This window comes from Peromyscus maniculatus, chromosome 3 (assembly GCF_049852395.1).
Source record: "Peromyscus maniculatus bairdii isolate BWxNUB_F1_BW_parent chromosome 3, HU_Pman_BW_mat_3.1, whole genome shotgun sequence".
NCBI classification, from domain to species: domain Eukaryota; kingdom Metazoa; phylum Chordata; class Mammalia; order Rodentia; family Cricetidae; genus Peromyscus; species Peromyscus maniculatus.
The window spans coordinates 3,164,446-3,190,243 of NC_134854.1; the positions used below are offsets into that span (position 1 = coordinate 3,164,446).

The 25,798-nt window shown below is 39.2% G+C and overlaps 1 protein-coding gene across 2 annotated transcripts; it reads right to left on the reverse strand.

Moving 5' to 3' along the window:
- Nucleotides 1–3,607: 3,607 nt before the first annotated feature.
- LOC102920866 (hyaluronidase PH-20-like) lies at nt 3,608–18,167 on the reverse strand. 2 transcript variants are annotated; one of them, XM_006988406.4, is made up of 4 exons: nt 17,996–18,167; nt 11,677–12,834; nt 11,136–11,225; nt 3,608–4,339 (listed from the first exon to the last, which is right to left on the reverse strand). In XM_006988406.4, the coding sequence occupies exons 2-4, from the start codon at nt 12,634–12,636 to the stop codon at nt 3,848–3,850; spliced, it is 1,542 nt and encodes a 513-aa protein (XP_006988468.1). In that variant the 5' UTR covers nt 12,637–12,834; nt 17,996–18,167; the 3' UTR covers nt 3,608–3,847. The 2 variants fall into 2 exon arrangements, with proteins under 2 accessions (XP_006988468.1, XP_076422251.1); XM_076566136.1 differs by lacking the exon at nt 17,996–18,167 and adding an exon at nt 13,868–13,955.
- Nucleotides 18,168–25,798: the final 7,631 nt, after the last annotated feature.

Consider the following 25,798-nt stretch of genomic DNA (forward strand, 5'->3'; position numbering starts at 1 on the left):
GTGTCTGTGTCTGTCTGTCTCACTGTCTGCCTCTCTCCCTGTGTGTGTGTGTGTGTGTGTGTGTGTGTGTGTGTGTGTGTGTGTGTGTGTGTGTGTGTGTGTCTGTGTGTGTGTGTGTTATGAGATCAGGTTTTGTAATAGTTCTGACTAGCCTGATAGTCATGAGGTAGCCAAGGCTGGCCTCAACATTATTGAAATCTCCCTACTCCAGCTCCTGAATGCTCACTTTACATCATGCCACCCCATTTGGCTACCCATCATACCTTTGATCATAAAGATACCCATGTGCTCTGATTCACCATTGCCCCAACACATCTTGCAGGCAGATCAGGTTGTGGGTCAGATTTTGTGACTGGGTTGGTGTCCAAGTCCTGCCACTGGAACCCTAGCCTGGTTACAGAAGATGGCTGGCTCAGGCTCCATAAGCTCCATTACTAAGAATCCTCACTAGGGTCAACCTCACAGATTCCACAAAGTATCTACTGCAATGTTTCCATACAGTCATCTAAAGGCCCAACTCTACCAGCCATCTTTCCCAGTACTCTCTGCTCCATCCCTACTACCCTTACCTGATACCTCTGTTCCTATCCCCAACAGCCCCCATTCCACCTTCAAACCCACAGAAGCATCTTAATTGGAAGTTTGTGATGATGCCAAAGTGATTGTGATCCCAGATCTCAAACTTGGCATCGACCAGGTTGTCTTCCTGAGCCAATCACAGTGGACCTGGTAGAACCACAGCTGGTTCTCCAGGTGGATGAGTTGGAAAGGTGGTTCTAACTGGGGTTACTTCAGTGCATGGGAGTCTTGCTCTGCTGTCTCTACTATTGGGGCTGCTCCAGTCTATGCTTGAGCTTCCTTCCTTCTTCCTTTTCATTAAACTTGTTTCAACAGAAACTAATCCTTGTGTGTGTGTGTGTGTGTGTGTGTGTGTGTGTGTAATGATACAATTTGTCTGCCTGCAAAATGTGCTGGGACAATGGTGGCACATAACTTGAGAGTAGCTCACCAATGTCTGATTTTACTTTGAGGCCCACTCCACAAGAGGGAGTCCATGCCTGCTGATGGCCATGTCACAGGAGCAGCAAGTGGAAATTGAAGTTCCGGGTGTCAGCCCACCAGGAGGAAAATCCCTGAAAGGTGAATCTCAGTTAGGCAAGGCCCCACAAACACAGACTCCAGAATGTCTTTTGCTTCTGCTGTGCCTTTACATATTTGCTATTGCTATCATTCTCTGGTATCTGGCATGGTGTGAGTGCGTGTGGGAGATCCCCACTTCCTGTAATGTAGTGTACTTATCCCATGGATACATCTTGTTCTACTGGGCATTTTTACCTGTGGATTATTATGAAGATGATTTCTTCCTAAGGTGTTTTGTCTAAGGATAATAATAATGTTATTTTAAATAGAGTTTTGATTATTAGAAATATAAATAAGGAAGTGTCACACAGCTAGACCATGTGAGTTTCTATTGAGGAGTCATATAGACTGTGGCTTAGGTTAAGTAGCCCAGCTAGCTTAAAATCTTTTAATGCTAATGTTGGGAGATGTGTTCACAGGTTTCAGAGTGCATCATAGCTTTGAAAATAAAGTTAGACTAAGATGTTTTTGTTAAGTAGCTTTGAGGGGAAAAACTCAAAAAGACAACCTAAAGTTTTAGAAAGGTACATCGTTAAATGAGGAACTCTTTAAGGTCAGGGAACAAGAACAAAGCAGCCCAATTATCATTAGCTGACCTGCCTTTCTTCCTAGGATTGGTTGATGACCAAAGGTGATGATTCATTCCTTATGCCCACTTCTACCTTCAATCTCCTGATATAAAAAAAAAACTATTGATGAGTGGGTATGCACCCCAAAGATTTAAAATAGAACTGACTGGTTGTTTTTCATGCATAAAAGTTTAGGTTTGTGATTCCTTTAAAATTAATATTTTAAGTAAATGTTTTAATATTTGTTAGGACTCCTAGCTTGGGACTCCTGTAAGTGGGAGCGGGTGGGGTGTATCTCTGACTCTTTTGCCTGCTCTTGCAACTCTTTTCTTCCTATTGAGTTGTCTTGTCAAGCCTCTATGTGAAGGCTTTGACCTTGTCTTATTGTAACTTCTTTTGTCCTGTTTGGCTGTTGTCTCTTGGGGGCCTGCTCTTTTATGGAAAATAAACAGAAGGGGGTGTGGATCTGAAGGAGAGAGGAGGTAGGGGAGAGCTAGGAGGAGAGGGAAGGAGAGGAACTGTGGATGGGATGTATTTCATGAGAGAATCTATTTCCAGTGTTGAAAAAGATTAAGAACCTAATAATTTGGATCATTTGTATTGCTTTTGCAACTCCATCTTACTTCACATTCCGGTAAACCAGTCCATATATCCTGACCATTCCAGTCATTGTCAAATTCTTTCTTTTCAATAACTAACTGATAAAGACATCGTTAAGATTGAAAATAGAATCATGATAGCAGTGGAAGCTACAGCTTCAAGTCGAGTAAATTGGTCATAACTGATCTCAAATTCAAAATCTTGCATTAAGTCCCTAATAGTTTTTATTCAGTCACTATTCAGTGGGCTAATCTGAAGTCTCAGGTACTGTTTGTCACAACATAGATGTAGTTGTAATAAGGAGATCATACCCCTGACGTTGTGGTGCTTATATTAGGAGAGCAGTGTGGAGTAAAAATAGTATGTCATGTCGTTATGTGTGAGTCAAGGAAATGGAGCACACTTAAAGAAGTAGGAGTATCTGCCATGTAAAGTCCCAAATTCACAGTGTGGGTCACGAAAGTTAGTCATTTAGTCATTGCTTTTCACAACACTTGACAGTGTATTTCATGCCTCCTCTTTCTGAAGTTCTTTCTCTTTTGTACAGTAACTACTAACCTCCTAAAGCAATTTGACATAATCTCCTTCAGGAACCTTAGACAACACCAAATTCTTCTTCGCACATCAGAGCACCTTAAATTTGTCACAACATGGAAAATGCACTCTGTTGTCTTGTCAACATGCATTTCTTTCATCTTCAAATACATAGCAAGCTCACTGATAGAAAAAATACACTACTTCATTTAGATTCAGTAAGACTGAATACAAAACACTGAATTACTATTTAAGAAAGAAATTGATAAGACATGAGACGCCATTTCCGCTATCACTTCTGCTATCAGATGAATGCGAACTGCAGAACTGCAGTTGGCAAGGCAACACTTCTCATTAACTGGAAAACAACATTTGGAAGTTAATTCACTAATATCATCCCAGCAGTTCTGAGTGATAACACTCCATAAATACTCTATAAGGTGGGTGAATGATTGGTGAAATAAGTCACCTCAGGTATGCAAATTAAACTTGACAATCAGGAATGAGAAGGAAATTAGAGTACTTTATAAAAGTAAATTCTGAAAATATACTAAATTATATACCAAAACAGAATTATCAGTTTTAAAGTTGAGCTTTCCACAAAACAGTTATAAAAACTTTTCAACATGAAGTAGCTAAAAACCATAGTTGTATAAATGGACAGACTAGCACACTTGAGGCATTCCATTTTAAACAGCAGAAGTTTTCATCTTATTACTTGCTTGATCATTTTTTAAGCAATGACAGACTACTAAGACAACATTAATTTATAGTAATTTTATTTTATTCAGTCTTCATTCTCAAAGAATTTAAATTCAAATGCAGCAGAGCCTTGCTTGTAATCAGTCTTTGGTAGAAGAATAGATACTTTGCCTTTGAAACTCAAAAATAGAATCTTGATTATTAAAATAGAATTACTTTTTCAAAATAGAATCCCATCTTACATTTTCAAATGACTGAGGCCCACTTTTAAAAAGTACAACAAATGCTGTGGGTAGAGAGAACTAAGGAGCACCAATGAGCATCTTCCCCAGAAAAAGAAAAATATCTTCTGGCAGATGAAGCAGTATGTGCATGAGTGCTATCAGAAAGAGAAGGCTTTTGCCAGGTAGGAGGTAGGATGCTAGGTCAACTACTTCGGCCTTTATACAAACATTGTCACCTGTGCACACATTAACATCTTCTATGTCTTCTATTTCAGAGTTTTCCTTACAGTTCATGTTGGTAAAGCAGCTGCATTGAAAATGTTTGTAAAAATACTCCAGGTCTCCAATTGTGGGGTTGCCACGGATTTCATACTTTGAATTGTTCGTTAATTCAATACTTAAATGACTTGGGTTCAAGTGAAGATATACATCTGAACTTTCATTTTTCCTTGAACACGCACCTTTTCCCTCACAAAGTGTTTGGCTGCACATTTTGGCTGCTAGGGTAACGTTGATTATATATGGATTCAGGGTTGTCTTGAGGTAATTATGTAGGATTGGGCAACCTGGCTGTAAAATAATAAGGCAGTCAACATGACAAGGCACAACTTCACGCATGAACAGATGACTATAGTAACTCTTAAAGAAGAAAGAAGCACCAAACCAAACAAGTGGTAAGAAATAACTCTGTTTCACTTTAACAAGCAAGGTTATTCCAACTAATTTTATAATCTGTAAGTTTATCAGGTCATTGAAGAATTGTTTAGATGGGACTTAACTATCCTAGTCTTCATCTTCCCCAATACTTCATGAATTAATCAATAGAATGGGGTATTATAGCTGTTAGATGATGGGCTTTGAAGCTATCTTGCCCGATAGGAGTACCACTTTCATTAATTACCATGTCTGCCAATCTAAGATATTGCAAGCTTTCTAAATCTTAGTTTAATATGTCTCAAGCTTTCTAAATCTTAGTTTAATATCACATCATAAAAATTAAGTATCTTGGTTATGTTTCTGTTTCATCAATTTTAAACTAGGGATGATTTTGGAGCCTTACCTCATGGGCTTATTGTGAAGATAATATGAATGATAAGATATATATGGGACCTACCATTTCTTCCATTAACACTCAAGAAATCACAGAAAAAAAATGTAACAAGAATTCCATTTGTCAGATAAGTTTAAACATCACTAAATATAGTTCCAAAACTGATGGCTCAAATGATACATAGTCGAACATGTGTATAATGACAGTCCTTAGACAAACTGTAGACAAGAATGATAAGGAGCAGAAATGATCCATCTTAACAGTATTGTGTTCTAAAACTTGGATGTTGGCCTTTAAAACATATTGAAGACAGTCTTGTTCTCTCATGATCAACAGTTCTACTGAATGGATTGACTGTGGTAGCACATTGGCAAAAATGCAGGAAATCTTCGAAGCTCTGACTTGAATCTACACTTGATATTTTCCTTGTGTTGAAATTCCTTATTGTGCCAGGAATTGCCTGGCAAAAGTATCTGCCCTCCAGTCCCCAGAGCCTGAGACTATGTAAGTTTACAATAAAGGAGACTGTAGATATGATTGGAAAATTTTGGTTGACAAGGGAAGACAATCTTGAGTTGTTTAAGAGGGCTCAATATAATAAAACAAGATCTTGTAAGTATATAAACATTTCCAACTTTGTTCATAGATAACATAGGCAGAGTCTGTGAGACAAAAGTGTAAGAAAAATTGTATCTGTACAGTAGAGTATGGTGGCACACTCTAGTAATCCCAAGAGAATCCAAAGGATTAAGAGTTCAAGGTTATACTCAGCTACATAGAAATTAATAGCTAACCAGCATATGCTACATGGGAGTCTGAAAACATCCATACAAGTAACATTATATGGCCTAAGTGGATTATATTTAGGGATATATATCTATATACATATAAGTATGTAATAACAATTAATGGAGAAGAGGTCATTAATTTGAAGAAGAGTAGGGAGGGGTATTTGGGAGCATTTGGAGGAAGGACAGGGAAGACAGAGATACAATTATATTGTAATTATAATATAAATAAATAACTAAATAAAATCAATGAGTCACTACTACTAATTCTATAGCAGAAGAAAAGATATATGACCTTGCTACAAACTGCAGAAATATGAAGTAGGAATTCAGCTGACTATGGCCAAAGCTATTACCTAAAAGAGTTGAGAACTCTTCCAGAGGATAAAGCCAAGTGTTAAGGAGTCTTGGTGATATTGGTTTTTGAATATTAGTCATTTCCTGCAATGAATTTCTCATGTGCTATTGTCACTTTCCCATTCCTACAACAGTGTGTTTGATCATTCATTGGGCACAATTTCTCCTATACAATTAAAGTATTTGGATAACATCTCCCTACTGTGCTAACAGCAGTCACACAGCCAGACCCCTAACTTCAGACCTTTCTATAATTATCATCATTAGCAACATCCAGCCAGGCCCATCTCCAGATGTAAGTATTTTATCTGAGATACTTCCTAGACTTTCTAAGTACAGACCACAGATAACATCCAGACTATCAGTTAGAGAACGCCAGGTGGATGTGCTAATTAAGCTTAACTCTCATCTCTTCCAAGGGCCATCTCCAGCTCTAGAACTCTCTTTAAAAATTAACTCAGAACTAGAACTAAAGGGCTTTTACATACCAGGTACATCAAGCTGTGATACAGATTGCCTAGCTACCAAGCAGACTTGCCCCATCCAAGCAGAAAGCAATGGAGCCAGAGAACTGCTGACTGTATGTATATTTAAACTGGACTGGGAAGAGAGGAAGGAAAGAAGAGAAAGAGAACTACAAGAATGAAATGGAAGATGGGGAAGAACAAGATGAGGAAGACCTGTATGAGGAAGAACAAGATGAGGAAGAACTAGATGGAAAAGAAGTAGATGGGAAAGAACTAGATGGGAGAATTAAGATAGAACTTAAGGATAAATGTAGAGAGAAATCAGGCAAGAAAGGAGCTAAGTATGAGAGCAGAAAAGAAGCTGTGTAGGGAGAGAACTGACTCAGAAGAATAAAGTGAATGAACTAAAGAGTTTTGTGTGCGTAGATTTATTTATTATCATCAAAGATTAGATTATCAGCTGATTGTAGATTCTTCCACGGACCCTGGGAAAAGGCTATCAAGGGGCTGGATCCCAACAGTCTTTGATACCTGTTGCCACAAACAGGTACTTGGGGGACTGATAGGAAGCGGGGTTTGGAGCATACCCAGGGAGAAAGGTATCGCTTCACAGAGAGTTGCCCAGTTAAAGGCTCAACTCTTCGGAAGGTACAATTTTTGGAGACCTCCAGAGTATCAACTACAACCAGACCTCTCTCACCAAAGGGTGCTATGGACCCCAGGGAAACTGATACCTCAGTTTGGGGTGGTGAGATAGGACCTTAAAAAGCCCCAAACTTCTAGAAGGTAGAAGTGATGACAAACATGATATGTACTCAGTCATCAATGAATATTAGACACAAAGTGAAGGATAGCCAGGCTACAACCCACAATGCTAGAGAAGCTAGGTAAAGAGGAGGACCCTAAGAGGGACAGGTATGGATCACCCCAGGAAGGGGAAAGCGTTAAGATCTCCTGGGTAAACTGGGAGGAGGAAGTAGAGGACAGGGGATGGGGGTGGGAATATAAGAGTTCAAGATGGCTGAGTTGGAGGAGGAACAGAGAGTGAGAGCAATGAGAGATATCTTGACAGAGGGAGCCATTATGAGGTTAGGGAGAAATATGGTGCTAGGGAAATCCCCAGGAACCCACAAGGATGTCCCCAACTAAGACTCATAGCAATGGTGCGGAAGGTGCTTGAACTAACCTTTCCCTGTACTTAGATTAGTGACTACCCTAATTGTCATCATAGAACCTACATCCAGTGACAGATAAAAGAAGATTCAAAGACCCACAGGCAAGCACTTGGCCAATATCCTGGAGTTCAGTTGAAGAGAGGGAGAAGGGATTATAGGAGCAAGGGGGATCAGGATCATAATAGGAATAACCACATAAACAGCTGGTCCAAGCTAGTGGGAGCTCATGGACTCTGTACTGACAGCTGGGAAGTCTACATGGGAATGCACTAGGCCCTCTGAATGAGGGTGACACTTGTATGACTTGATCTGTTTGTGGGTCCCCTGGCAAGGGGACCAGGACTCATCTGAAGTACATGAACTGCCTTTTTAGAGCCCATTCCCTATGGTGTGATGCCTTACTCAGCCTTGATGCGGTGGGGAGGGGCTTGATCCTGCCCCAACTTGGTATGCCAGACTGTGTTGAATACCCAAGGGATGCCTTACCTCCTGTGAAGAGTGGATGGGGGTGGAATGGGAAGACCAGGGTGGGGGGAGAGCAGGATAAGGAGAGGGAGGGAGAACAGTGGTTGGTATATAAAATGAAAAATAAATAATAAATAATAAAAAAGAATGCACACGTTTAAAAGGAAGGAAGGAAGGAAGGAAGGAAGGAAGGAAGGAAGGAAGGAAGGAAGGAAGGAAGGAAGGAAGGAAGGAAGGAAGGAAAGAAAGGACCCTCAATCAACAACCAGTCAGATGAAGACAGAGACAAGGGTTAGACAAAATTCAGACTAGAGAAATGAGGATGATTTGATAGTCATTTTATTTGTACACTACAGAAAGATTTGAACTGGCAATCTAAGAGATACTGTATAATTATACCTACAATGGCCAACTTCAATTACCAATCAATAAAAATAAACACAGAGTTGGGAGCTGAGCACACTATTGTATAGTATGATCATGTGAAGTGTTCCCCCCATGCAGATACTACAGATATACACAAGCTGAGGCATTAAGATGCACACGAAATGAAACAGCTGGCATATTTTGAGCATTAGTTATTTGGGATTTTAACAAAATTTATCTTATTGTCTTTCTAGTCTTTAGTTTTAATAATGACTGTGTTTTACAACTGGCTCACAAATTCCTGAATATTAAAAAAAATCAAGTTTCATAATGCAGAACTGATAGAGCTGGCTTCTTCACACTGCTGGGTGGATAAAGTGAAGTGATAGGAAATGGCTTACTTGACACTTTTTATGGAAAGTTATAGCAAGTGAAAAAAAAATATCAGGACAATGGGATAGGAGCTGACGTGGGAAATGGCTTAGTCTGTAAAATGCTTTCTGTGCAAACACAATTATCTGAATTTGATCCCCAAACCTTCTTCAAAAAGGCAGGCACAGTGTCATTTGTGTTTAAAGCCCCTCAATGGGGAGGTGGAGACAAGAGAATCCTTAGGGATGGCTGGCCAGACAGTATAGCTAAACTGCTGAATTCCAGATAAGGTAGAGAACAATTAAGGAAGATGAGATCTTGCCTCTGTTTCTATGCATGCGCGCGCACGCGCACACACACACACACACACACACACACACACACACACACACACACACACACACACACACCACTATACTTGCATTTACCATTTTGTCAGTGAACCTGAGGAAATAGAACAGGTGATCCATAACAATACTAATCACAAGTGACACAAAATATTTTTGGTTGTGACCCTAGCCTTTAACGGCTGAGCCAAGGAATAGGAGACCATGGTAAATGAAGACCACATGAGAAAAGGAAGAAACAAAGTGCTAAAGAGGCCCACAGAAATCCACAAAGATGCCCCCACAATAGACTGCTGGCAATGGTCGAGAGACAGCCAGGACTGACCTACTCTGGTGATGGGATGGCCAAACACCCTAATAGTTGTGCCAGAAACCCCATCCAAGGACTGAGAAATCTGGATGCAGACATCTACGGCTAGGTCCCGGGTGCAGCACTGTGAGTCTAATTAGCCAGAAAGAGGAGGGTTTATATGAGCGAGAATTGTTGAAACCAAGGTTGGATAAAGCATAGGGACAAATAGCCAAATGAATGGAAACACATGAACTATGAACCAAAGGCTGAGGGGCCCCCAACTGGATCAGGCCCTCTGAATAGGTGAGACAGTTGATTGGCTTGATCTGTTTGGGAAGCATCTAGGCAGTGGTACCAGGCCCTGGGCTCGTTGCATGAGCTAGCTGTTTGAAACCTGGGACTTACACAGGGACGCTTGGCTCAATATGGGAGGAGCGGACTGGACCTGCCTGGACTGAGTCTATCAGGTCGATCTCAGTCCTCGGGGGTGGCCTTGATCTGGAGGTGGTGGGAATGGGGGAAGGGGAGGGGGGCAGGAAGGGGGAGAACAAGGGAATCTGTGGCTGTTATGTAGAACTGAATAGTATTGTAAAATAAAATAAAATAAAAACAAGTGACACAAAATAAAAGAGGGGTAATAATAACACTAAAAAGACTGTGACTTGGGGGAAGAAGTGGAAATCTACAGAAAAGGGTCTATAGGGAACAATGTCAAGGCCATACCTAAAATGGAAAATAGTGACATTGAAGTCTGTCCCAGAGTGAATCATATGGCAGATCTTTAGGGGGATTGGTAAAACAATGGACAGCTAAAATTAAAATGACAATAAAAACAAATGTGACACTGAAGAGTGACCCTCCCAACCTACTCACTGTGAATGCCTGATTGATTCCTCCTCAGAGGAAAGGTGGAGCTCTCAATTCTTTTAATTTTAAGAAGGTAGTACATAGAAATCATAAATGGACTCATGACCAAATTAATATCCTTGAGAAAGGCATTTAGAATTTTGGAAGAACAACCACAAGAACTTGGAATATACCTTGGAAGATTATAATTTTAAGACAGTTTTCTGTGACTCAAAGATTTTGCAGCAATACATATACCTGTACCTGACTGCATTTTCTGTTAGTCACTTTCTATTGATCAAACTAAAAATAATAAAGTCACACAAAATGGGCAGAGAGGGTCAGAGGACTGTGAAATACATCTATTCTTAATAGTTTTAAATGAAGCATTTTGCTATTCCGTCTAAATGTTAATATCCATGGCATATGCAGCTACATGTTAACAATGTTTACATTCAGATATACATACACACACACACACACTTTTATTCAATAGTATTGGGGAAATGGGAATAAATACTTGATATGTGGAAATAAATAAATCATAGATACCTGTTGTCTGACACAGAACATCATGTCAGAAACTGAAACGGTAGTCCTAGTTTTGTTATTTACAAACCACGGAGTCTAGAGAACTTCAGTGAATTCACTGAATGTCTCATTCCTTACTGGGAGACAAGTACAACATTTTCTACTTCATAATAAAAGATGTAACACAACATGTTTCAGCCAATGCTGAGCATCTACTGCTTGCCAGGCATAGGACTAATTTCCTTAACACCAAGTCTTCAAAAACATTGAGGATAGAACGATTTTCTATTTCCTACCAATTCAACTTACCGCACGTTGTGCTAAACTCATAGCATCCCATACTATAATCCCAGCGGGACCCAGAGCAACAATTTCACCAATTGTATTCACAAGGTCCTCCTGGCAAAGGTAACAGAAAGAATTAGCAAGGAGGGAAACATAGAAGCATTTACATGGGACAACACACCAACAAACTACGCATGCTGAACCAACAATAACACTTTAAACATTTCTATACTCTTTAAATCTTTTTACTGTGGCATTCCTTTACTATTTAAAAAGAGGGTATTGTTGTAATTATTTCTGCTGAAAATATCCATAAAATAAAAATAAAATAGTTAAAATATTGTGTCTATTTTATGATTCACCGTGGCTGCTAACAGGTCGGATGATTACAATAAGCATTAAAAATGTAGTAATTGTAACTCTTTTGGAGAACATAGAATTAGCCCTGTGTATATTCCTATGTGACATATGCAGCTGAATTACATGTCCTTTAAAAACAGCACTAATTTCCAGTAAGCATTATTTGTGAATGCTAGGTCAGAGATGCTGTGCACCATTTGTTTACCTCCAGAAGGTATTCAGTAGTGTTATCAGTAAAAACAACACGAATATAGACAAAAATCGGGACAGGATCCTTTTCATTCCGAACTTTGGACACTCTGATAGATTCCACAACTCGGAAGCGGACATAGAGTGTTGCTTGTCGATTCGACTTCAAGTCTCTCTTCAAATAGACAGATGGATAAAGGCCAGTGCTTTCTCTCCACATCCAGTTAAGATCATCATTTCTTTGCTTTTCCACATCAGGGCATTTCCCATCATAATTTGGGTTTTGAAACTTATTGTTATAACAATCAGGAAACAGATAATAACCCCATAAGTTTTTTGGTCGAACCGATTTCCCCAGTTTTAAAGTCTCTTCCATGAACCTTTTTCCTGCCTCTTCAAATTCCTCTTTGGCTCTCTTGGTGGCATCTGAGATACTAATTCCTGCATTATTTGTCTGGACCAAGTCAATAGACTTATTCCTGTAGATATCCTTGGGTCTCCAGTTTCTCAACCAGGTGGGCCTCCATTCTTCCCAGTCAATGACAGCTAAGCCTAAACTGTCTGTTGGGATGTAATGCTCAATGTCAGTCCTAGCTTTGGCCAGATGATCTTGCAAATTCCCCAGCTGAGGTATTCCTCCATGATGTTCTACCATTTTTGTGTCTATGTGAGGGTAGAGGCCAAGTCGATCAACATAAAACAGTGTAACAGGCTGCCCTGTGGCAGTTTTTCGGGGACTTCCGATTAAAGGGAAGAGGCTCAAATCTATTGAGTGATTAAATGCTCCAATACAAGCTTCAGTTGGGACATTCCAGATCCAAAGGAAAGTCTCATTTGGCAAAATTGGTGCCGCCCTATAATCCACCACAGTCAAGGAGCATGGAATCAGAAGGAAGATTATTAACACTGACTGGAATGTTCCCCCAGACTCAACAAAGCTCCCCCAATAGAGGTGCTTAAACCTCAACCCTCCCATTGGAGAGAGCAGTTACTGTGTAAACACTTATTTCTTGTTGCACACTTAGGTTTGTCCAGTATTTGATGCAAACAATGAGGAAGAGAGTTACATGTGGTCACCCTGAGAGACGACAGTAGGGTGGCTGCTTTCTATTGAAGATTGTTCGTCTTGTGTCACGTTTCAGGAATGTTTTACAGCAAGTTCAATCATCCAGAACTGAAAAAAAGACAAATATGGAATTCACTGTAGCCATAATGAGAGTTTTACCAAGTCCAATTTTATGTATGGAGTTTAAATCAATTTTAAAAGATGGAAGACTTTATTTAAATTATTTAAAGCAATAAGATGTTTTTCTCTGTTTGATAACAAATTCTGTAACAGTCAGCACTTAATCTTCAAAAATCATTTCTGATCCCAAAAAGAACTGAATGCCACTATTTTTCTTATTTTATTCCCAGGTATATAAGATGTTATATCTATGAATACTTTAGAAAAATACCAGTTGCAGGTATATAAATTTGTATGTATTGGTTGTGAAAAACCACTCTGTCATGATCTGCCAAATTTTGAAAACATGTCGCAGAATTTGATTTCTTTTTCATTTTTGTGATTCTTACATGTGTGTGTGTGTATAAATGTGAGAGTGGTATTTCTAACTGAACCTAAGACCTTGCATATGCTAGGCAAACACTGAAATGAGTTATATCTTCAGTAATTCGTTTGTTTGTTGACTTATTGATTGGATCATGTACTAAGTTTCCCTGGATAGCCTGGAACTCATAATCCTTCTGCCTCAGCCTCCCAAATATGTGTGATTATTTGTGTACAACCATCCCTGCTTGCAACTTGGTCTTTCTTCCCACTTTATTTGTATTTTTCCTGTAGAGAACAGTATGAAAGAATGGAAAAGTCACTTTTTTCCACAGGTAGTAATTCAATGTAAGTTTTAGAACTCTGCTAAATCAAATTTTACAGTGATGTCCTCTAACTATTAAAATTAACAAACTATTATATATTGATTGCCTCTAGTCTTGTTAAATAAAAATAAGATAGGAATTCTGGTCTTTAAAGGTTGTTTCAAAAGCAAGACTGTGTTGTCATTCTGACCGTTGACAAACTGAAGTGTAACAGCAATAAAATGGTCTAAGGTCAGAACCAGAGATTAAAAAATGAAGAAAGTTCTGCATTAATTAAATTGTCCCTTAATCTTGTCAACAAGAGATTGCTAACAAATTTGCTGTTGTTTTACCCTCAATGAATATCATTTGTCTCATGTTGATAGACAATAGGACAGTGAAGTAACTTCTTCCACAGGAGTGTTGTTCAATCAGCCCCTGAACCTGAGAACACTTCTGGATGAATCTAACTAGAAGGCCAGTAAGAGCGCAGCTTAAATATTATGAAGGCACAATGAAGACTCATTACATACATGGTGATCTAAGAAAGTGATGGTTAGTCCTACACCTAGCACTGTTTTCAAATTTGAAAGTCACAACTATCAGTCATCCACCCAGCACAAATTCAGTTTCATAGCTGTAATGGACATGTGTAAAAGAAATAATAACTGAAGTCGATTGAAGTAGAGTAAGGATAAGCTAGGGTGGAATGGGGTAGAGTGGGAGGTACCCGAAGGGCAGGGAAAATAATAAGGGTGTAATCACATGGGCACTCTTTATGTTATCCTGTGTCAGGAAAAATATATATGTATCTGTTGCTCTCTCTTCTCATGTATCCAGCACAGAAGATTCCTGTGAGCTTAAAAAGTGTGGAGGTTTCTCTTTATCTATAAATAATGAATTTTACAAAAGACACCAATTAAGTATCCTCAAATCCAGTCTGACACTATCTTCATAGAGATATAGCTCATGGGCTGACAGCTCCTTATGGAATTCCTCTTCCCCACATCAGGAGGCCATCGCAAAGTGATGATTTTTATCAACTGGCTATACACTAAGTTTCCCATGGTCCTCTCTTTGGATTTCATTAATTTCCATAAACACAAAACTCTAGGAAACAGGTTTAGCAGACTGTCATCATAGATTCTGCAAAGGACAAGAGTGGAAAGATGCATCGGGTCAAATGTGAGAGAAGCAGGCCAAAGTTGCACCCTTCCCCAGGTGAAACTCCATCCAGGAATCCTCACGTGAGCTGTAATCTGAGAACACCCAAATTCTGTGCTTTCAGGTTTCCACAGTGACTTTATTGCATAGGCATGACAGAAGGAAGCATTGATAACTGTATAAAATAAGACAAGACAAGATAGGAAAGAGCTAATACCTGTAAACTGGTGTCAAGGCCTGCCACACCCCTTGGTCTCTTTTAGGAACCCCTCCCACCATACTCGGTATGGAACAACACCTTTGGAAAAAGGAGTCCTACATCTCGCTATGAGAGAGAGTGTATGACCCATTCAAAAGCAAAATCTAGAAAAATTAGTTCTTGTACCAGAGGGGAAAAAAAAGAACCAGGAACTAAGGCTGGAAACCACAACTTATGTACAACAATGTCGTAGTTACATCTTGATTTGTTTATGTACCAAGTACAGTGATATAAATCACCTTGATAGACGTATATCAGATTGTATGAACTAGCTTGATATGAGAAATCTTTTGAACCTGAAACATTTAAATTTGAATCTTTAGAGAGGCCACTCTTGGGCTGGAGAGATGGCTGAGAGCTGAAGAGCACTGGCTGCTCTTCCAGACTTCCTGAGTTCAACCCTAGGAACACATGGTGGCTCACAACCATCTGTAATGAGATCTGGTGTCCTCCTCTGGCCTGCAGGGATACATGGAAGCAGACCACTGTATACATAATTAATTAATAAATAAATCTTTTTGTTAAAAAAAGACCAATCTCTAATTAATTGTTATTTATTGTCTTCAGTTTAATCTCTTCAGCAACCAGAAAATAATGCTTACCTATCTGAGTTTTCCTTAACTAATGTCTATAATATCCATAATGCACTAAACAACTGAATTTTCTATACAGGACCAACAGGCATACAGTCTGACTCAGTCTCAAAGTCAGCTTGCCTAGACATATAACTTTGCCTCATTTTAGAGATTTTTCCCCTTTCATTTTTAACTACAAAATGTGGATTACAAAGAACTATATGCATAGGTCCCTTATGATATTATAAGGATGTATATAAAGCTCTTAGGATAATGACTGTGAAGAAATTAGTAATACACCACCATAAAACACAGTGATATGGCATTTTAAGTTAATAAGGATTAATCAAATATATAGGAGAGAAGAGCTTTCTGATCCATCCCAGAGCAAAATACCCATTGTATAGAGGATAGCCTCCTTGTACTAAGAACACATCTCATTACTGGACAATGAGTGGCTGTGAAAATGTCAGTGCTGACAAACTTACTGCACACCCCATACTGTCAACTGGCTTCTACAGATGTCTCCAGGTCATGTCCTCACTCATTACTTCCTCCAGAAGTTCTCACTTAGTCCACATAATTATTCTTTGCTTTAAAAGCCTATTAGGATATTGGTCATAGCTATTTCTTTAGCGCAATAATTCTGAATCCCTTTGGCAAACTTCTATCTCCAAAAGAAATATTTAGATTATGGTTCATAACATTAGCAAACTTACAGTTATGAAACAGCAACAAAAACAATTTTATGATTGGGGGTCACCACAACATAAGGAACTGTATTAAAGGATGACAGCCTTAGGAAGGCTGAGAACCACTGCTCTACGGTTTTGTGGTGGTTTGAAAGAAAAAGGCCCCCAAAACAAGTGGCACTATTAGGAGGTGTGACCTTGTTGGAAGAAGTTCTGTCACCGTGGGGCCTGACTTTGAGGTTTCTTTTCTCAAGCATCCCTCAGTGTGACAGTAAGTCAAATTCCTGTTTCCTCTGAGTCAAAATGTAGGGCTTTCAGTTCCAGCACCACATCTGCCTGCAAGCCATGGTCCTCCCCATCCTGATGATAATGGACTGGAATTCTGAAACTGTAAGAGAACCTCTCTCAAATGTTTTCTTTCTAAGCATTGCCGTGATCATGGTGTCTCTTGACAGCAATAGTAAACCATAGTACAGGTTTCATTACTTGTCCTATGATGTTTCCTGTGTATGTGAAAAAAATATTGAATAATGTTCTTTGCTCCTATTTACCTGTCAGTTCAAATCATCATGATCCCCAAATCAGAACTTCAGGAACAAAATAAGGTTTCTTTCTTTTGCTTTGGTTCTAGCAGAATGGGTTACCATTGCCTGAGATGAAAGGCTTACTCCACAGATGGCAGCAGACATTTTGGAGACATTAGAGCCAACAAAAGGCACGATGCTTTTACTACATCCGCCTCCCAGAGCTCTGCCTGTAGAGTATGGACAATTAGAGCAAAGCTGTCCCTGGAACACGCACACTTGCTGAAGAGGAAACTGCTTTTCTTGCTCTGACTCATCTGTCCTTTTAAAGTCTGACATGCTGATAATAGTATGGAAACCTGTGGATTTTTCAGCTCTTCTGATATTCCAATCACAAATGGACATATAATTGCTGTGGTGTTTCAAACCATGTTAGGCTAAGGTATGAGAGGCAACTGATTCTGCCCTCACATTCACATTCTTTCAACATCCACTAATTGTAACATAACTACATTTCTAGAGGTAACCACCACACCTGAGGGAATCCTCCAAGCCTCACCCTGCCCTGAAGATACTCCACTTGATTTTATAAATCTGCCTTCTGCCCTTGGCAAGTTCCACTCTTTGTTCATTGTCTGCGTGTTTGGTGAACAGACTAAATACAAATTCAAATAACCCTGCTAGCATTATGACAATGAGGTGATTTTAGCAACTGAGAGCATTCCTCAGCTTTGGTATTCTTTATGGATTGAATTTGTCTAAAGAACTCATTTTTTCAATGTGGATAAACCACTTGCTTCAAAAGCGTTTGTGGTATTCACATGATTTTTCTGTCCTATAACAGTATCAATAATTGGAACAAGTAGAACATAACATCTAAATATAAAAATAAGTTTAAATAAAAACTCAATCAACTAATTGGACTTAAATGTTCAAAAGTATTACATTGGTCTTTATAAAACTATACTTCAATTATGAGATGTAAATAAAAACTTTCCAAGTCAGCTTTAGGAAACCTTATAATTAACAGTGTCTCTAAATCTTGAGTTCCTAAGTTAAATGGACTGTAAAATGGATAATTTGATGCTACCAGTTGCAACTTATAATAACTAAGTAATATACTAGGAGCATATCATAAGTTTGAGAAGTATAACCTCCATTGAGTGACAATTCTTTTCATTGCTTTAACCCACACAACAAGTGAATACTGAGTTTGTATAAAAAAAAAGAAAGAAAGAAAAAGGAAAAGAAAAGCATGTACTGTTACCTTGCTGGAAAGAACCTTAGAAGCACCTATTCACCATTTGCTTCTCCATCATAATTTTAAAAACTCTTAATTCACATAAGCCATGGCCAACCAAAACTACACCAGATCTCCTACGGGCTAGCAATGGAAAGACTGTAAGTGACCTCATAGTTGGAATTTCACAGCTAATCCCAAAGTCCTAGAAGCAGATGACATCACAAAGTAGACAGATTCTCCCAAGATCACAGATCAAGATACTTATTTTCGCCCATTTCCTCCTACTTCCAATTTCCCCATTCTTTAGAGGAGGAACTTCTTTTTAAGCAAAAGTTTCTTATTTTTATCCTTTCCTTGGGAGCCTGACTGGTAACTATTTTTTCTCAGTTTTTCAGCTTTCAGACATGTGCACAAAATGGCACAACCCAAGCCCATACTATATTAACTAACCATTCTGATAGTGATTTCAACATGTAGGTAGTATGAACAATTACTTAATTAGCTTTTATCCCTGTCAATGTGAGTATTTGGTAGAACTACTGTTGAGAGGGCTGACTAAAACTGGGTAGCATTTTTGACCAGAGAGTAACTTCCCCCTACCCTTCCTCCTGGTGAAATCTTCATGCCTAGGAAAACGTATAGTAAACCTCTAGTCTGTTCCTTGATCAGAAGATGACATGGTCATTTTTCTCTTTTATTGAATATAAACTTGACTTTTCTTAGGTCATAAAGCAAGACTATATTGCAATTAAAACTTTGTAGTTGGTTTCACAGGCTGTACCTCAAATTCTTGATAAAGTTCTTCTAACACATTTATTACATTTTTTGCCAAATATGCAGATACATCGGGTGACTCATATAACATGAAATAACTTAGCTATTTCCCTGACAAGGCTATCCAATTCTAAAATATTTACATTAGAAAATCAAGACTCTGGAATTGGCCAGAGAAATAGCTCACCTTACCTGTTTTTCTTCGTTTAATCTGTCATGTGTCAATTCAGTTTCTAGATACGGAACCTAAAAAGAATATAGAAGAATATTTATTTTTCCTCTCTTATACCTGATACATAGAAAATGCTCAATAAATTTAAATTGTTTCTGTTGTGAGTAATAGTGTCTCCTGTTCCCAACCTCTTCTATGTATAAGACAGTACCATGAATGAAACTAAAACATCCTTTTCTATATGACAAAGGATATCATCCTTCTGGCAAAGTGGCAGGATACAGAGTACAAAAAGATCTTTACCAATTACACAGCTGACAGAGGATCAGCCATCATCAGAGAAGCTTCTTCTTGCAGAAGATGGGAAGGCCCACAACTGGACTGTAGAAAGTTAGAGGCTTTGGAACACCCTCTCGTAGATGGGATGTCTCCGTCAAAAATTTCTCCCCTCCAGGGTCGGGGAACTATGAGGAAGAGGAAATGGAGCCAGAAGGGATGGATGACCTCAAGAAAACAATGTCCTCCAGATACAAGACTGGTGCACGTATGAATTCACAGACACTTGCAGCATGCACAGGGCCCACACATGTTAAAGACAGACAGGGTCCAGGTACTGAGAAGGGGAAATGGAGATGGGCTTCTGCCCCTAGCTGAGAAGCGATCTCCAATTGGTACTCGAAAAGGAAAATGTAGTTTTCTTCAGTGGAATCTCACTAGGTATATTAAACATACTTCAGGGTAGACCCCATGCCCAACAGTAGATGGCCAACATAAAACAAACTCAGTAGTATTTATGTGGACTTCATTTCCTCAAATTTTTTTGTTTCGGCTTTTTTCCCCCATTTTATTGGTCTTTTGCTTGTATATTTTGGATTCTGTTTTAGCAGGTTTGTTAGTTTTGTTTTGTTTTGTTTTTCCCTTTGTGTGTGGATGTGTGGTTCTTGTTTTTTGTTGCTGTTAGTTGGGAGACTTTTTTTGATTAGGGGGTTGGTTTGGGGGGGTGGTTCTTTCTGTTTTTTAAGGAGAAAGAAAGGGGGTTCGGTGTGTAAGAAAGATCTGAGAGGAACTGGGAAGAGAGAAAAGTATGATCAGAATATATTACATAAAATTTTTTTCTATAAAAATAAATAAGTAAATAAATGAAAATAAATAACAATGAAACAAGTAAGTAAAACTAAAGCTTCCTCAGGAATGTTTTTAAAAGATAACCTTCTTTGTACTTAACCTTCTTCGTACTAGAATTTGCTGCCCGGCAGTGGTGGCACACGCCTTTAATCCCAGCACTAAGGAGGCAGAGGCAGGCGGATCTCTGTCAGTTCAAGGCCAGCCTGGTCTAGAGAGTGAAATCCAGGAAAGGCACCAAAGCTACACAGAGAAACCCTGTCTTGAAAAACCAAAAAAAAAAAAGAAAAAGAAAGAAGGAAGGGAGGGAGGGAGGGAGAGAGAGAGAGAGAGAGAGAGAGAGAGAGAGAGAGAGAGAGAGAGAGAGAGAGAGAGGAGAGAGAAATTTGCTTTGATGGCAATGAACAACTCCAGGAAAGTCACATCACAGGAGAACCAGGTTGATGAAGCTGAGCCCTAGCCATGGTTCTCAGAACCAAACTTTGTGATCTTGAGAGGCAACCTGCATGAAGAAGTCTTCATGAATCAGGACTCTCTCAACACATCGGGCTGGCTTAGCCTTTGCATGGATTACATTCATTTCACTGCTCAACAACTTTGAGAAGGAACATGCTAAGAAAGTACCCCTTCAAGGTTGGGCTTCAAGTTGCCTTGCCTCGACCCAATTGAAATGGCCTTCTGCTCCGTAAAATGTGAGTTATTGAAAAATTTTTCTATTCTTTTTAAATGGATTAGTAGAATAAGTAGATTCAAATAAATGACATTTAAGACAAATAGTAGCAAAGTATTTTTGATGTAGAATCCAGGTATTTTTATAATGTTGGGTGTTTTTTATATTAGCCTAGCCAAACAAGTAGCTTGGTAATTAATAATACTGATGGTCCACATTACAGTATCTAGAGTCACCTAGGAGAGAAATCTCTGGACATGTTTGTAATGGAGTTTCTGGAGTGGGCTAACTGAGATGGAAAGACCCCCCCCATGTGAGTGGCACTGTTGTGTGGGGCAGAGCTGGAGACAGGATGGAGAACTGCCTGAAAAGCAGCTTCAGTCACTGTCTCCTTCCGTAAATCCAGTGTCTCAGGAGCCTCGTTCCTCCTGCCATGCCTTCCCTGCCGTGATGGACTCTACCATCAAACTGCAAACCAAAATGTATCCTTCCTTAAGCTGGACATGTCAGGGGTTTGGTCATAGAAATATTAAAGTAATTAATACATAAAATTGGGCATTGTTGCTCTGATTCATGGAACTTGTTTGTGACAGGAATGTGGAAAATTTTGAGACTTTGATATATATATATATATATATATATATATATATATATATATATATATATATATATATATAAAGCCCTAGTATGTTGTAAACAGAGATTAATAGCCTGTTTCAGTCCGAGCCTGGAAGACTAGCATGGTGAGAAAAAAAATGCAGATTATGGGATTTCAGAAGATAAACAGGACTCATTCGTGGACTTGACTAGATGCCATTCTTAGTAGATCTGGTAAAGACTCTGAGAACATTCTACACATGTCCTGAGAACTTGAGTGAAGCTGAACTCAAATATAACAGATTATTTTGTTTGCCTTTGAAATCTCAAAACAGAGTAATGTTCAGCATGTGCCATAGCTACTGTTTATGTGTTTAATCCATTCTACAGAGAGAAGAGAAAAAAGCGGGCCAGGAGATATGAAAAAAAAAAAAATCTCAGTTGGATAAAAGAAGCCAAGAATTTAAAGTTGCAAACAAAATGAGTATTGAGAAAAGAGCTATAATTTTTTAGGAGATTAATACCATGAAAAGAATCATCTTGCTCTGTTGAAAAAAAAACAGAAAAGATGACCCGAAGACCTCACACTCATTAACGGGTCTATCTTGAAATAATGCGAAGCATTTGAAGAGAAACCACCTAACTTGAAAATGACGCCTAAGGGATTCACTGCTTAAAAGTAACCCACCCAGGGAAACATGTTCCCAGGATCAGTACCAGAGGCTGCTACAATTGCTCTTATCAAGCTGTTGGTAGAACTTGGTTTTACCAGCATGAAAGAGGCAGGAGTAAAGGGCTTGTACCAAAGGTTCTCAAAGACCTCTAAGAATTACAACAACGTTGACCTGAAATGCCATGTAGCTATGTACAGGAAGGCAGTGTCAGAAAGGCCGTGCTAGGTTATCAGAGATTCTAAGACCATGGGCTGTCCACAAAGGAAACATTGGATTAAGCCATGTAGTGAAAGGCTATATATAAAGCAAGAGGCAGAACCAGAGAAATGGACTGCTCAAGCCCTGTGAATCCAGATGATTCCACCATAAGCCCCAAGACAGAATTGTAAGATTTGGTGTTTTCTTACTATGTTTTGGTCCAATATTCCCTTGCCATGACCATATTCCTCCATTTTGGAATGGAAATACTTATTCTGAGTTGTATGTTATAAATATTTAACTTGTTTCTGGAAATAATTGGGCTCATGTTAAGAGATTGCTTGAACCTCAAACAAGCAAACAAACAATAACAAAGTCTTTAAAAGCCGGGCGGTGGTGGCGCACGCCTTTAATCCCAGCACTCGGGAGGCAGAGGCAGGCGGATCTCTGTGAGTTCAAGGCCAGCCTGGGCTACCAAGTGAGTTCCAGGAAAGGCGCAAAGCTACACAGAGAAACCCTGTCTCGAAAAACAAAAAAAAAAAGTCTTTAAAATGCCCAAACTTAATTGTAAATGCAGTTACAGAGTAGCCAGTATTCTGGAAGTTGCATCTAATTAACATTTTATACTTAAAAAATACTTAAGAATGGCAGAAAAAACATTGTGGTTTTTCAGTTATGAATGGCTTATTGCATGCTTTCAATTTTAGCATAAAGATACATTAAAATCCAAATTTATACCCTTACTATTTCATCAAATTATGATCTTTGTTATAATGTTAAATAGTAGATAAATATGGTTGTTCTTTTATTAAAATTTCTTTGAAACTTTGTTAACAAGAAAGCCACTTTATTAAATCTAAAAAATGACAAGCAACATCAGATTTTTAAATCATTTAAGAATTTCCAATAAAATAGGGGTAAAATTAATCATTTTAATTTTCCATATGAGGAATTAGGAACTAAAAATTTATTTGCCTGCCAACCCCAAACTAGAAAATTCAGACGTCAATAAAAATGCAAAACCAAATAATCCAATTTAAAAAAAATGGGATAAAAATGGGATACAGGTCTAAACAGAATTCTTAACAGAGAATCCCAAATGGCAGAGAAATATCTAAAGTAATGTTCAACATCCTTAGCCATCATGGTAATGCAAATCAAAACAACACTGAGATTCCATCTTACACCCGTCAGAATGGCTAAGATCAAAAACAGAAGTGACATCTCATGCTGGAGAGGATGTGGAGCAAGGGGAACACTCCTCCATTGCTGGTAGGAGTGCAAAATTGCACTGGGAAACAATATGGCAGTTTCTTCAGAAAATTGGGAATCAATCTCTCCCAGGACCCAGTTATACCACTCCTGGGCGTGTACCCAAAGGACACTCCGCTATACCACAAGGACACTTGCTCAACTATGTTCACAGCAGCTTTATTCTTAATAGCCTGAAACTGGAAACAACCTAGATGTCCTCAAATGAAGATTGAATAAAGAAAATGTGGTACATTTACACAATGGAGAACAACTCAGCTGTTAAAAACAATGACATCATGAAACTTGTAGGCAAATGGATGGAACTAGAAAAAATCATCCTGAGTGAGGTAATCCAGACCCAGAAAGACAAACATGGTATGTACTTACTAAAAAGTGGATATTTGCTGTGGCTATCACTCTGTATAAATAAAATGCTGATTGGTCAGTAGCCAGGCAGGAAGTATAGGCAGGAAAAGCAAAGAAGAGAATTCTGGGAAGTGGAAGGCTGAGGCAGAGAGACACTACCAGCCACCGTGATGAGAAGCAACATGTTAAGATACCAGTAAGCCACGAGGCAACTTATAGATTAATAGAAATGAGTTAATTTAAGATATAAGAACAGTTAGCAAGAAGCCTGCTGTGGCCATACAGTTTATAAGTAATATAAGTCTCTGTGTGTTTACTTGGTTGGGTGTGAGCAGCTGTGGGAAAAGTGGTTGAGAGAGATTTGTCCTGACAGAGATTTGGCCAGGCAGGAAACTCTAGCTACAGATATTAGCCATAAAATAAAGGATAACCATGCTGCAATCCACAGACCCAAAAAAGCTAAGTAACAAGGAGGACTCAAGGGAGGACACATGAATCTCACTTTGAAGGGGAAATGGAATAGACATGGCCATTGGATGAGCAAGGGATCTGGATGGGGAGAGAGTACTGGAAGAGACAACTGGAATTAGGGAGAGGAGCATGTCTGAGGCAAGCTAGAAACCCAGGGCAATGGAAACCCCCAGCAATCTATGAGGGTGACTCTAGCTAAGATTCCTAGCAAAGGGGGATACAGAGCCTGAACCTGCCATCTCTATAACCCAGGAAAGACTTCCAGTTGAGGGATTGGGACACTAGCCACATAATCTTCAACTTATAATTTGTCTTGCTTACAAGATGTGCTGGGGCAAAGGTAGTGCAGAAATTGTGGGAGTGACCAACCAATGACTAGTCCAGCTTGAGACTCTACCATGAGAGGGAGCTCACCCCTGAGGGCCAGGACCCAGAGGCTGAATAGCTCAGAGACCTGAGATAGAACCAAACAAGACTAGAAACACTCCCCCCAAAAGGCAATGAAATAATTCCTAATGATATTCTGCAATACTCATACATTGATACCTCGTCCAACTGTCATCAGAGAGGTTTCATTCAGCAACTGATGGAAATAGATGCAGAAACCCACAGTCAAACATTAGGCAGAGCTTGGGCAATGCTGCAGAAGAGAGGGAGGAAGAATTATAGGAGCCAGTGGGGTCAAGGACACCACAAGAAAACCCACAGAAACAACAAACCTGGGCTCATTGAGTCTCAGAGACTGAACCAACAAGCAGGGAGCCTGTGTGGAACTGACCTAGGCCCTCTGCACATAGCTTACAGTTGTGGAACTTATTCTTCCTGTGGGACTCCTAACAGTGGGAGCAGGTGGTGTCTCTGACTCTGTTGTCTGCTTTTGGGACCCCTTCCTCCCACCAGGTTGTCTTGTCCAGCCTTAAAAGAAGAGTAGAAGAGATGCCTAGTCTCACTGCAACTTGATATACCAGGGCTGGCTGATATCCATGGGAGACCTGCCCTTTTCTGAAGAGAAACAGAGGAGGAGTGGAAGGGAAGGCAAGGGGGGAAGCTGGGAAGAGAGGAGGGGGTGGGGCACAACAATGGTCCTGATGTAAAAACAAGAAAATAATAAATAAAAAAATGCAACACCAACAAAGGACATTTTATACTGACTAGTTTGTCTTATACAGTTTGTGGATGATAGAAATCTTTCTGTTTGGATGATTAACCATCATACTTTGCTCCTAAAGTTAGCATTACTTGGGGTTAAGGGAAACTAATGATGGTAGTCTAGATGAGAAATAAGAATTTTGTAAGACTCCTGTATAATGCTCTTTCTTTAAAGCATCTGATTGTTTTGAATTTCGAAAACTTCCACCAAGTTACTGACTCAATTCTTAATTTTCACTTTGCCATGTTTTGATCATGCACCTCCGAGAGTCTAGAGGTCTCAATACAAGTAAGTTATATTTCATGCTTCAACTCATCCACTTGTGATGAGCTGAATTCATAGTTGCTAATGTTTTACCTCAATGGGACTGAGGAACCAG